Source organism: Podarcis cretensis (genome assembly GCF_951804945.1).
Source record: "Podarcis cretensis genome assembly, chromosome: 2".
Lineage (NCBI taxonomy): Eukaryota > Metazoa > Chordata > Lepidosauria > Squamata > Lacertidae > Podarcis > Podarcis cretensis.
The window spans coordinates 106,983,766-106,997,864 of NC_137171.1; the positions used below are offsets into that span (position 1 = coordinate 106,983,766).

Here is a 14,099-nt window from a genome sequence, read left to right on the forward strand (position 1 = left end):
CTGGGTTTCCCCCGCCACTCTGGGCATCTCCCAATAGAATAATAATAATAATAATAATAAAGCGATAAAACTTCAAACATTAAAAACATAACATTATGCAAGTGTTATGTTCCAGGGATCGTGCCTAAAGCCAAAATGGCATAAAGTCAAAATCGATTGGGTTCAAGCTCAGGCGGGATGGCCAAAATCATTTTTCCTGGAACCCTGCCCCACTTTCCATTTTATTTTGATTTCCTGCCATGGATGTAAAGCGAAATGCACACTAGTTAAATGTGTGTAAGTTGGAGGCTTACCATATGCACATCTTTACAAAGCACCGCTCCCTAATATAATGTGTTTTTGTATCTTTTCCCCCACTAATAACATGCACACTTTATCCTAGCACATGCATCTTTGTACGCATGACTTAGCTGGAGAATGGGACTGCAAAATTATGAGATGGACAAATTCCAAACAATGGCTACCACCACCCCAACCCGTATTTCAGAAAGCGCAAATTAGCCCTTTGATCCAGAATTTCCACTCCATCCCTATCACCCAGGCCACAGCTCTCCTCTCTAACAAACACCTCTCTGCTCCCCCTCCGTTCTCTTGCCCCGCACCCTCGCCCTGAATAATAACTCGCCTTCTGGTTGATCCTGCTCAGACTGAGGCTGCCGGCCTTTTTCTGGAGGTCGCGCAAAGACTTCCGCTGAGCAGCTGCCATCTTGCGGAAAGCATCCCCCCTGCGTCTCAGGAGCTCAACGGTGGCCTGATGCGTGAGCTTGGACTGACCCACCGGGCTCTGAGAGCCGTGGACGGAGCTGTTCGCTCGCTGCTGGGCCAGCTGTGACTCCTGGAAGAATCCCAGGATGCTTTGGAAAGACTCTGCCGGCACAAAAGAGGTTACATTTCAGGGGTGGCCCCGTGACCCGTGCCTAGATCCTTCTTCGCCCGGATACTGCCCCCCACATTTCTTACTGTTGAAGCTGGCGTTTGTCATCCTCTGCAGCTGGCTGCTGAGGTAGCTGATGGTGCGGTTGAGCTCCCCTAGCTCTTGGCTCAGCGCATTCAGACGCTTCTTTTGCCCGCCAGCTTCCTTCTCGGTGCCGTCCAGGTGTGAGTCTGTAGCCTGCAGCTGTTGCCAGAGCTCATCTGTGTCCGCCCTAGCGGTGGGAAGGAATACAGCATGTATATCCAACTCAGCTGCGGCGCTTGTTGGGCAAAGCGCTATCTGGTAGGCCTACCTACAGAGAGGTTAGGCTGGCCTCAGCTAGAGCCAGGGCTTTTTCAGCTGTGGCTCCGTTCTGGTGGAACGCTCTGTCACAAGAGACTAGGGCCCTGCGGGACTTGACATCTTTCCGCAGGGCCTGCAAGACAGAGCTGCTCCACCAGGCCTTTGGCCAGGGCACAGCCTGACTCCCTCCTTTGGCATTCTTCACAGAACTTTAGCCTAATGGTTGCCGTCAATTTGAGTTGAACTAATTTTATAATGAAATGATTTTAGAATGTTGTATTATTTTATTGTTGTTAGCCGCCCTGAGCCCGGCTTCGGCTGGGGAGGGCAGGATATAAATAAAAATTATTATTATTATTATTATTATTATTATTATTATTATTATTACCTCACAGGGTTGTCGGGAGTGGGAAAAGCAGGATAGAAATAAGGCACGCAAAATGATTCAAGTGCTGCATGTCCCCAAAGCTGGGTGGCAAGGGAAGAATACAAGGTGGATAGGACTGCATTACCAATTTTTGTTGGTTTATAGAGCTCTTTCACCACCACGCCTTTTGTCTAATGGTTTTGGGAACTGTAGTGCTGATAACTCTCTAAGCTGGTATGTACAGATAACTCTCTAAGCTGGAATGTGCGCAGAGGAGGGTGACGAAGATGGTCAAGGGTTTGGAAACCACGATGTATGAGGAACAGTTGAAGGAGCTGGGTATGTTTAGCTTGGAAAAGAGGAGACTGAGAGGAGATATGATAGCCATGTTCAACTATCTAAACATGGAAGATGGAGCAAGCACATTTTCTGCTCTGGTCAGACCTCACCTGGAGTACTGTGTCCAGTTCTGGGCACCACAGTTCAAGAAGGACACTGACAAACTGGAACGTGTCCAGAGGAGGGCAACCAAAATGGTCAAAGGCCTGGAAACGATGCCTTATGAGGAACGGCTAAGGGAGCTGGGCATGTTTAGCCTGGAGAAGAGGAGGTTAAGGGGTGATATGATAGCCATGTTCAAATATATAAAAGGATGTCACATAGAGGAGGGAGAAAGGTTGTTTTCTGCTGCTCCAGAGAAGCGGACATGGAGCAATGGTTCCAAGCTACAAGAAAAAAGATTCCACCTAAACATTAGGAAGAACTTCCTGACAGTAAGAGCTGTTTGACAGTGGAATTTGCTGCCAAGGAGTGTGGTGGAGTCTCCTTCTTTGGAGGTCTTTAAGCAGAGGCTTGACAACCATATGTCAGGAGTGCTCTGATGGTGTTTCCTGCTTGGCAGGGGGTTGGACTCGATGGCCCTTGTGGTCTCTTCCAACTCTATGATTCTATGATTCTATGATTCTATGCTCTGCTCTGGAGGCTGGGACCCGAACCAATGGCTTCAAGTTACTAGAAAGGAGATTCCAACTAACCACCAGGAAGAACTTTCTGACAGTAAGAGCTGTTCGGCAAAGGAACGGACTCCTTCAGGAGGTGGTAGACTTTTCTTCCTGGGAAGTTTTTTTAAACAGAGGCCAGAGGAGGGCCATCTGTCAGGGATGCTTTAGTTGAGATTCCTGCACCGTAGGACTAGATGACACTTGGGTCCCTTCTAGCTCTACATTTCCATGATTCCGTGATTCTATAACTTCTAGCTCCTTTATCCCCACACCCCAAATTAAGATGTCCAGGAGTGGATACTTGTTAATCAGTTTTTCAATCTGGATGTGCCCACAGAGGAAAAACTTGAAGCACAAAGGTTATCAAATCCTTCAATTTCTGGCATGCACAAACCAAATAAAAAAACAGACCATTTCACGCTTAACAACTTAAGCGTGTAAGGACAAAAGAAGTAATTATAATTTATAAGTTTTCATGTTATTTTATTTTGTGAAAGCAACTAGAAAAAATATTATGTTGGGAAGATCTCACACAGGTGAAGGGAAGCAGTGGGGAGGAGGGGAGGGTTAGGTTGAATTTGGGAAATAAAATAATATATGGGACAGCAAAGGATATAATAGATTCTTATAGAACAGTAATATATTGTAACCAGAATAGAAGTTCAAAAGGGGAAGTAAATGTATTTTTTAGTATTTTCATTATCGTAATAGTTATTATTATTTCTTATTGGTAAAAGGCAATGTTAACTCAGACGTCTTTGTTTTGCTGTCTGTATAATTTTCTTAAAACAACAACAGCCCAACCTCTCTCACCACCAAAGAAACACAAATGAATAGCACGAGCAACGCTGACACCAAACCCTACATACATTAAGCAAAATAGAAACATCGCCACCCGACCCCCCCATCTTCCCTCCTCCATCCCTCCCCCCCCCAATGTCTCAACAAATGAAACTGATTTGGAAAAATGTTACATGGAAAAAATACGAGAGACATTGCAGTGGTACCTCGGGTTACATACGCTTCAGGTTACATATGCTTCAGGTTACAGACTCCGCTAACCCAGAAATAGTACCTCGGGTTAAGAACTTTACTTCAGGATGAGAACAGAAATTGTGCTCCGGCAGCGCGGCAGCAGCAGGAGGCCCCATTAGCTAAAGTGGTGCTTCAGGTTAAGAACAGTTTCAGGTTAAGTACGGACCTCCGGAATGAATTAAGTACGTAACCAGAGGTACCACTGTAATAATAATTAAAAAAACCCCAACAACAGACCATTTCCCCTTTTTCTGCTTCCCTCCAATTCTACCTCACGTCTCCTTACCTGGTATCTTCCAGAAGGGCACTGAGCTGCCGCAACAGGGGAGTGCTTGGACTGCTGCCGTCTCCAAGGAGCCGCTCGACATCACCCAGCCTGTCCTCCAGGTTGCGCATGCGGCTGCTGCTGGCCGCAGGGATGGGCCCCCCTTCCTTCAGGGCCTGCACTGTGCCCTGCAGCCTCCGCAGCTGTTCCCAGAGCTGTGCCAGAACCGCATCCCACTGGCCGAAGCAAGGGTGGCAGGGGGAGCAACGGGGGAAGTTCTGCTGGAAGCCGCGCCGGCACTGGTCGCAGCGTGGCCCCGTGAAGCCACCTTGGCATGTGCAGTGTCCCGTGAGACGATCACACTGCAGGCTCTCAGACCCCGTGGGGTCACACTCACAAGCTGCAGGGGGCAAAAACCGGAGGTCATTCCCCAAGCAAGCTTTGGCTTTAGTTTGTTTCCATACCGTTTCATTCCAAACCGGTACAAAAGCCAGCTGCACCGCATTGAAATATAAGCACACACCATTAAAACACACCTTATAAAACATTACAGAAAGACAGTACGAGTGGACTCTCTGTGCCCTTACCACAGCAAAAAGACTGATACTGATGAACTGGAAAAATAACAACGCGGCTCCCTGCTGTGGTTTTATTGGTGATTTTATTGGTGTTAGCTGCCCTGAGCCCAGCTCTGGCTGGGGAGGGTGGTGCATAAATATTTTTTTAAAAAAATTATTATTATTATTATTATTATTATTATTATTATTATTATTATATTCTACAATTGGATTGAAGACTTCTATAAACTCGCAACATATGAACAACTTGCATATAAACGCAGACTTGCCATGGACAAATTCAATGATATTTGGAATCCATTCTTACAAATACCGTAATAGGTTAAGATCTGGTGAAGTACAATAACAAGCTTGTAAAGTATACAGTTTGGGGGTTTTCCCCCTCCCCCCCTTTCATTTCCACTTCTACACAGGTTCTGTTTCTCTTTTTCTTTCTCTCTCTTTTATTTACATCTCACCATGTTTAGTGCACATATAATTACAGTGGTGCCCCGCAAGACGAATGCCTCGCAAGACGAAAAACTCGCTAGACGAAAGAGTTTTCCGTCTTTTGAGGTGCTTCGCAAGACGAATTTCCCTATGGACTTGCTTCGTCTTGCGAATCTTGCAAGTTTTTTCCCTCCCCCCCCCTTTTCTAAGCCGCTAAGCCGCTAATAGCCGCTAAGCCGCTAATAGCGCTAATCCGCTAATCCGCTAATAGGGGTGCTTCACAAGATGAAAAAACCGCAAGACAAAGAGACTCGAGGAACGAATTAATTTCGTCTTGTGAGGCACCACTGTATGTACGTTTTGAACTTTCGATAAAGATGTTTAAAACACACACACGAAAGAACCACCACTCTAAAACAACGCAGCAATCGTAATAGTTCAATATGCTAAAGATACACAGCCCGTATGTGTTTTTGTGGGAAGACTTGGCAAAAGCAGCGGTTATCCCACTTGCAAAGAAGGATCAGCTTGCACAGTTGCCTACCGGTCAATAGACCAAGGGAGGCATTTCTTTAGGGCCAACAATACTGGGGCATTAATTACCACCATTAGCAGAGAAGCACAGGGAGCTCAAGTAAGGCATTGTCAGAGAACTTGAGCTTGTAATGCCAGGAGGTGGGGAAACTCATCCAGATCCCCTAGCCCTCATGGGCCAAATTTGACCGGTGGGTGGGGTTAGCCATCTGTCAATCACCTGACCTCACAACGCAGCAACCACGCACAATGTTTGGAGCGGAAGATTCTCGCTCGCACTGCGCACTCGTACTCACCTAGACATTCCCGTTCCGGGTCTCCCCAGTGATCTTCTTGACAGTGGGAGCAAACGCGGCCCCCAAAGCCCGGCTGGCAATGGCATTGCCCTGTGAACTGAAGAAAGGGAAAGTTGAGGTGGTGGTAGGGCTGGCACACTGGTGCACGAGCCGCCCAGGTGCCTCCCCCTCTTAGGGTAACGCTCTCAAGTGCTCGGCCACTTTACCATGTTGCAGTCCGACCGTAACGAATGGGCAGGGTCACAGTTGCACGGCTGACACCCCACGTCACTGCCGAAGCCCCAGAAGTTGGGGGTGCACCTGTCACAGTTCTTATCTACCACGTTGGGGCGGCAGGGGCAATTGCCTGTAGTTCGATCGCAGTGGCAGATGCCTTTGGAGCAGTGCGAGGGCAGTGTCCCCTGCTCGTTGCAGGTACAGCCTTGGGAAAAGAGAATTTATCTTAATGCTGCCAGTGTTTTCAAATGTACACAATTTCCCCCCATATATTCCATCAATGTTTCCCCGTCTTCTCTAAACGTATGTTCTTGTTGTTCTCTTAATTCTATATGTTAAGTCTGCAAGCTGCGCATATTCTGTCAGCTTAATTTTCCATTCTTCTTTAGTTGGGACCTCGCTCGTTTCCCATTTTTGGGCTAACGAAACACAGGCTGCAGTAGCAGCATACATAAATAATCTTTTTTGACACCTGGGAATTTCAGTGTGAATTATCCCCAACAAAAAGAACTCTGGTTTTTTGGGTGAAAGTACTTTTAAACATTTTTTCAATTCATTATGGATCATTTCCCAGTACTCTTTTACCCTTTTACAAGCCTACCACATGTGAAAGAACATTCCCTCAACCTCTTTGCATCTCCAGCACTTATCTGATTCAGTCTTATACATCTTAGCAAGCCTAGGTAAAGGTAAAGGGACCCCTGACCATTAGGTCCAGACTCTGGGGTTGCGGCGCTCATCTCGCTTTATTGGCCGAGGGAGCCGGCGTACAGCTTCCGGGTCATGTGGCCAGCATGACTAAGCTGCTTCTGGCGAACCAGAGCAGCGCACAGAAACGCCGTTTACCTTCCCACCAGAGTGGTACCTATTTATCTACTTGCACCTTGACGTGCTTTTGAACTACTAGGTTGGCAGGAGCAGGGACCGAGCAACGGGAGCTCACCCCGTCGTGGGGATTCGAACCACCAACCTTCTGATCGGCAAGCCCTAGGCTCTGTGGTTTAACCCACAGCGCCACCCACGTCCCTCTTAGCAAGCCTACTCGGTGTTAAAATACCACCTGTAAATTGTTATCAGGTAGTTCTCCTTCAAAGAATAACATTTTCAATTTCCATCAACCCTGCTTATCTTCACTAGCAAACTCTTATTTGTTCTCTGTTCTCCAGCATCTTGCTGCTGCTGTCTTCACTACCACCCCCAACATTTGCTGCCTAAAGTGACCACCTCACTCTACCTAATGAACAGGGTCAGCCCTGTTCCATGGACTACAGATCTACTCAAGCCTGCCACACCCTCCTTCCTCTAGCCTGCATGGGGCCCCCCCAGCCACAACAAAGCCTGCCAAACACCACTTCTCATTCTCAAATCACAAGTTCCTCCCAGCCATCCTCACAATCCAGGCCCGGCCACCCTACTCACGTCGGCAGCTACGCTGGAAGGCATTGCCGTAGTAGCCAGGCTGGCACTCAGAACAGTGGGGCCCGCCAGTGTGGTAAAGGCAGCGAAGGCATTGGCCGCTGTGCGGATCACAGGCTTCGGGGTCGCTGGGGTCAATGTTGTTGTTGCACTGGCAGGGGCGGCAGGCTCCACCTTCCTGCTCAGGGGCTCCAAAATAGCCAGGCGAGCAGTGGTCACACCGTGGTCCTGCCAGAGACATGGGACATTATTGAGGGGTGGGAGAAGGACATGTAGACCATCACTGCAGTCAGACCAACAAAACATGCTTTTCTAGATGGACACACGAAGGGGTTGTGGATCACAAGGCTTTTGTGAGAGAGAACTCGATGAGATCACTTCCTTTGTTTACCTTGGCAGGAAGCTGTAGCCCTACATATTTCCTTCCTGCCTGGGCAGCCGCCTCTTTCTTCATCATGCTTCCAAGCTGACCAAACGTACGTGTCTGAGCTCTGCAGCTCAGACACCATTTCTGAACTTGCGTTTTGTACTTTTGTAACTTTTGTAACTTGCATTTTATACTTTTGTAACTTAGATAGTAGTTATAAACCTGCCTTCATTTTGCTTCTGTAACTGCGGCTTCAAGAGCTGGATTATGTAAGTAAATGCTACTTTTATTTCTTCACAAAACAATGTGTGATTGTTGTTTTTAAGGTGAAGAAAAGGGGTAACAGTATTCCTTAAAGCGTTCTGGATTATTATTTCTAGAAGGTTAAATCAACCTTGTTTTAGCAAACGATGGCACTCTACTGATTTCACTCACATCAGCAAGGAAGGGCAGTAACTAAACAATATATCCTCTCCTAGTGCCTAAATCCATTCCTACAGAACACATAATTACTTAGTGATGGCCATTTCTCCTCTTTTCTCACTATGGCCCAATGGGAAGTGGAACTCTGTCGAACTGTTTTCGCCGACATTTATCACGACAACTAGAAAGGTTGTTGCCAGGTCAGAAAAATTGGGAGCTCCTTCACCTCCTTTTGTGTACCTCTTCACAATCAACCAATTCTATTGTGTTTCTGGTAAAGGGTAGAGGTGGGTCTAGGAAGGGCAGGGGCATGGAGATGCTAGAATTCAAGGCAAGAAGGAATACTGTACTGCTAGTTAGGTTCAGGGGCTCAGTGGTTCATGTGTTTACATGTGGAGAGAATCAAGAGAAAGGGAGATAGATCCAGGCTGCAGGGCAGGCCTGCACAACTTACAACCCACCAAGCTGAATGCAGTCAACTAGTCACAAATATGAAAGCCTATCAGGGACTCGGTAAATTCGCTGGTTGTGCCACCAGCCTAACATGTGGAATGCCCATAATCTAGCACAGCCTTTCTCAACCTGTGGGTCCCCAGATGTTGTTGGACTACAACTCCCATCACCCCTAGCTAGCAAGGCCAGAGTTCACGGATGATGGGAGTTGCAGTCCAACAACATCTGGGGACCCACAGGCTGAAAACTGCTTTCTTTTTTCTGTAAGTCATCGGTTGAACACGTCATAATAGCAGGATCATAAGACTGATTCAGCGCATTAGTCCGTCTAGCTCAGTACTGTTTACTCTGACTGGCAGAAGTTCTGCAGAGTTTCAAGCAGGGGTGTTTCACAGCCCTACGTGGAAATGTCAGGGGTCGAACCCGGGACCTTCTGCATGCAAAGAAGATGCTGTGCAATTGAGTCACAACCCTTCATGGAGCACAGCGGCAGTCTGAAAGGGCAGTGGAGGTGTGCTAGAGGACAGTCTTACAGAGGCTGTATCCTCAAAATGGCAACTTATTTAACCGCATCCCTTGCCCTTTCGATACGGCTTACCTGTATAGCCTGGAGCACAAAGGCAAACAATCTGATTGGTTTCCCTGTCGGTATGGCAGGAGATGCCGTGATAGTGCCGAGACCCTGGATACCCAGGGCAAGGGCAGGGACGGCACTGTTGCCCTGAGCCCAAGACGGGGTCTCCATAGTAACCATCCAAGCATCTGTGATGGGGTAAAAAAAGGAGAAGAAAGAACAACCTTAGGTGGTGGTGGTGGTGGTGGTTGTTAGTGGTAATTGATTACATGCCCTTCATCCTAATGTCCAGCAATTAAAAACACAATATTAAAAACAATTCAAAACTACTTACAACCACAAAAGTAGGGTGGGTCCTAAAAATATGCACCTCATATGTCAAATTATCACCCATTCTTCCTGGCCACTCTTCATCACAGCTGGTTTTGCCCCATTATAAGCCTTATTAGTATAATCTGACGCTCCATCCCACAGTTTAGCCTCTTCACAATATACTCCCGGCCTAAGGCTTCCTCCCCTTTCAATCCTTCTCACAGTGTCTCTGTCCTCCAGTAATCTTCCTGTAGAATCTCCCTGTTTCCTCCTAAAACAAGCTAACAGTGCCTGCTCTAATCTCTTCCTTGAAGGCTGGTATCAGGGGACCAAGCTGTGCTGCATGATTCAGAAAAAAGGTATCTCCTCTCTGCCTCTCTCTCTCTCTCTCTCTCTCTCTCTCTCTCTCTCTCTCTCTCTCTGTGTGTGTGTGTGTGTGTGTGTCTGGGCAGAACATCCATACTTGAGGTGGAAAAATGTGGGAAGAGGAGCTGTTTAACTCTGACAAAAAAGGACTGTTGTCTTTTTTCCAACCTGCTGCAATGAAACTCTTTAATAAGGGGAATATTTAGTGTTTCTTGTCAAATACCAGCACCAATCTCCCTAAGGAAAGGGACTCTGTCAGTCAATGCTTGTCCACCCACTCCCATCCCATTTTCCAAGTCATAACGAACTCAGCCCTCCACACTGCAACATTTTATTGCAGATGGGATCCCGTCACATTTTCCCCACAAATCCCACATGCGTACCTCTCACAATGGCGGCCAGCCGTGTAATCGCGGCACCGGTGGCAGGCCCCCGTGTGCAAGTCGCACTCCTCCGAGTGCCCGTTGCAGTGGCAAGGCCGGCAAGTCGGGAAGCCCCACTGGCCTGGTGGGCACTGGTCACACTGGCGTCCAATGGCACCATGTTGGCACCGGCATTGCCCGCTTACTGGTTCGCAGATCCTGGAGACTGAGCCTTCGGGGGAACAGGCGCAGGCTGTGGGGACAAGGGCCAATGCTTTCAGCATGACAGGTGAGGGTGCATTAACCATTAGAAATTATGGCACAGTTCTCTGGAAAGTCCCTAATATGGAGATTGTGCCCAATTTCCTGGCGCAGGGTAGTTTCAGAGAGTTCAATGTGGCAGCTATTGCCAAATCCACAAGTCAGGAAGCTCTTCCAAAACACAGCTCCTTAACCTCTAGTAGTAACCACCCAGGCTGACAGGGTGAAAGGATAATGGGGTGGGGTGGCAGCAACGTTAAGTGAGTCTAGCAGTGGTCATGTTGACCTAGGACCCAGAATCCCTGGGTTCAAATCCTCACACAGACCTGGGGGGGCGGGGGGGGACACTAGAGAGTATTGTGGCAACTTAAAGACTAACAATTTCTAGGTACTGGACAAGGCCTTTGATTGTTTCTGCTGCAAGAGACTAATAAGACAAGGCTGCCCGTGCGGAAATATTTACCTCACAGGGTAGCTGTTAGGGTAAAATTGGAGAGGAAAAGAGGCCGCCCTGAGCTCCTTGGAGAAAAGTTGGGACAATAATAATAATAATCAATATGAAGATGGTTACTTAATCCCATCTCCTCATCCCAACCTGAAGAGGTTCTCCTTTTTTGAAGGGAATATACATTAAAGCTAGAGAGCGACTCACACCATGCTTTTGAAGCACTATGATAAACATTCCTGCCTTCCGTTAAAGAATCCTGGGAGCTGTAGTTTGTTATGGGTGCTGAGAGTTGTGAGGAGACCCCCACCCACCTCCATTCCCCTCACGCAGCTACAATTCCCAGAGTGGTTCAACGATCAAGGAGCTTGGGAATTGTTGCTGCTCTGTGAGGGAAGTAGGGAGGGTCTCCTCACAACTCTCAGCAGCCTTAACAAAACTACATTTCCCACAATTCTTTGGGGGAAGTCGTGACTGCTTAAAAGTGGTATCATAGATGTATGGCTTGGATATGGCTTAAGTTAGTCAGATTTTTTTTATATATATATATATATTTATTTATTAAGATTTTTAAATACAAATACAGAAATAATAAACAGTATAACATATATCATAACATAGTTTCATAACTTCTTTGGACTCCCTCGCGTCTCCCGCTCCCACTTACATCATTGTAAATTTTGCCAGCAATTTATCATCTTGTTTAGATTCTTGTATCCCATTCATTTGAATATAATCTAATAATTCTCCAAAAGGTTTATATTTTCCTCAATCTCACTTATCGTCCTAATTCCGCCTAATTTGGTGGTGCTCAATTATTTATGATCTAGCATCCTCCTTAACATTCAACCAAATTACAGTATTTTTGTAAATAAATCTTAAATTTCTTCCAATCTTCTTCAGCTCTCTCCTCTCCCAGGTCTCGGATTCTGCCGGTCATCTCAGCCAATTCCATATAGTCTATCAGTTGCATCTGCCATTCTTCCAGTGTGGGTAGATCTTGGGTTTTCCAATGCTTAGCGATGAGTATCCTTGCTGCCGTTGTTGCATACAGGAAAAAAGTTCTGTCCTTCTTTATCACCCTCTGGCCGACAATACCCAGGAGGAAGGCCTCTGGTTTCTTGGGGAAAGTATACTTAAATACCTTTTTCAACTCATTATATATCATTTCCCAGAAGGCCTTCACTCTAGGGCACATCCACCAGAGGTGAAAGAATGTTCCTTCATTTCCTTTACATTTCCAGCATTTGTTATCAGACAAATGGTATATTTTGGCAAGTTTAACTGGGGTCATGTACCTAAGTTAGTCAGATTTAACCACTGCCTGGAGTTGTAGGAGCTTGAATAATACCTAAATATATAATAAAGATAATCCCAAAGAAGAGAATCTGCTCCAGTCCAGTTCTGTTGCTCAACTGAGGCCTCTTTGACCGGATGGGGCCTCTCAAACCACAGAGAATCTGTTCTGGAGCTTAGCACTTGGTCACTGGGGAGCTGAGACTGCTTTTGTAAAGGGAGCTTATTCCTCAAGGGGCTCTAGTTCAGGGGTGCTGACTCTGGGTGGCGTCTAGTCAGAGCAGGATCTCCTTCCCCCCTGTGTCAGGATCCCATTTGCTACTCTGAGGATCAGTAATATACATAGCTGTCAACCTCCCCTTTTTTGGCAGGAAATTCCCTTATTCCAGCGCCGTTTCCGGCTGCTTCCCGCTGCTATCCCGGATTGTTAGATATTCCGTAGACTGCTTATTTTCGAGGCTGCTGATCCCTTATTTTCAAATCTGAAAGTTGACAGCTATGGTAATATAGCCCAGCCACAAGTTTTCCCCCTCCACTCTCAGTGAAAACTAGGCTTAATCAACAGTTGAGGAAAAGACAAGGATGACCATGAGGGAGGCAGTACATGCAGGCCCTGCCTTGATTACTCACGGCTGCAGCCGTAGGGTCCGAATCCGTAGGTGCCCGGGACACACTGGTCACAGCGCCGACCCATCACATTGGGCTTACACTGGCATTGCCCTCCCAGTTTGTGGCAAACACTGCTGGTGGAGCCCTGGGGATCACACTGGCAGGCTGAAGGCGGAAGAAACCACAACGGTTAGGGAAGTAAGCTAGGCAGGGGGAAAGACGAGAGGCACTCGCCTCGCCACCCCAGTGCCAAGGAGACTGGGGAGAGGGACAAGTGGAGATGCGCGCCAACACACTGAACGCAAGCACATCACTCTAAAGCGGATGCACGTGAGCAAGCGAGGAGTATTCCTGCTTGTAGTAATGTGGTAAAATGCAATATACAATGGTACCTCGGGTTACATACGCTTCAGGTTACAGACGCTTCAGGTTACAGACTCCGCTAACCCAGAAATAGTACCTCGGGTTAAGAACTTTGCTTCAGGATGAGAACAGAAATTGTGCAGCGGCGGCGTGGCAGCAGCAGGAGGCTAAAGTGGTGCTTCAGGTTCAGAACAGTTTCAGGTTAAGAACGGACCTCCGGAATGAATTATGTACTAACCCGAGGTACCACTGTACAAGTTCATAGGTTGAGGCCGCAGGTGGTGAAATTGTGCAGGTTACAGTCTAGAACATCCATCAGACAGACAGATGCCGCCCAAATCCTGAGAACCTCAGCTTTCATTATCTTTAAAATTAGCATGTTTCTAGGCCCCATGGTTGTAGTCAGAGATACCCGGAAATATTTCACAACAGTGCTAAAACTGTAGATTCCTCTTCTCGTGGTTCCCCAGAGTCTTTTTACATAAAGGTGAGTTAAACTTGAGGAACTCTCCTCTCCCATATCAACGCTGGGTTTAATGATTCTAGGCAGCACCTCACCAACATTTGGGCCTTTAATTTCCACAGCTCTGGCTTAGGAACATAGAAGGCTGCCTTACAGTGAGTCAGACCATTGGTTCATCTAGCTCAGTGTTGTCTACACTGGGTGGCAAATGCTGGAGATTGAATCTGGGATCTTCTGCGTGTAAAGCAGACACTCAGCCATTGAGCCCTTCTACAAACCACCGTCCTAGGCCCTGGCCACAAAAGTGAACCGCCTAGTTCAAGAAGGCTGCAGCTATGCACTAGCAGCCTCTCAAAATCTGGGGGCAGAGAAATGGGACCATTTCATCATCATTATTTTTTCCCCAAAGGGAGGATAAATTATTCAACAACTTATTGCAGGTGGGGCTCACC

At 47.1% G+C, this 14,099-nt stretch overlaps 1 protein-coding gene across 3 annotated transcripts in view; it reads right to left on the reverse strand.

Annotated features, from left to right (window-relative positions):
- The window catches only part of LOC307205386 (laminin subunit beta-1-like), a 67,551-nt gene that overhangs the window by 9,687 nt on the left and 43,765 nt on the right, over window positions 1-14,099 (reverse strand). For all 3 annotated transcript variants that reach the window (XM_079957689.1, XM_079957687.1, XM_079957688.1), the window contains exons 20-28: window positions 12,843-12,986; window positions 10,232-10,463; window positions 9,195-9,358; window positions 7,357-7,581; window positions 5,928-6,142; window positions 5,722-5,818; window positions 3,906-4,284; window positions 961-1,145; window positions 626-867 (exon numbers count right to left, since the gene is read on the reverse strand). In XM_079957689.1, the coding sequence (XP_079813815.1) occupies window positions 626-867; window positions 961-1,145; window positions 3,906-4,284; window positions 5,722-5,818; window positions 5,928-6,142; window positions 7,357-7,581; window positions 9,195-9,358; window positions 10,232-10,463; window positions 12,843-12,986 (1,883 nt within the window). The remainder of the gene's footprint in view (window positions 1-625; window positions 868-960; window positions 1,146-3,905; window positions 4,285-5,721; window positions 5,819-5,927; window positions 6,143-7,356; window positions 7,582-9,194; window positions 9,359-10,231; window positions 10,464-12,842; window positions 12,987-14,099) is intronic.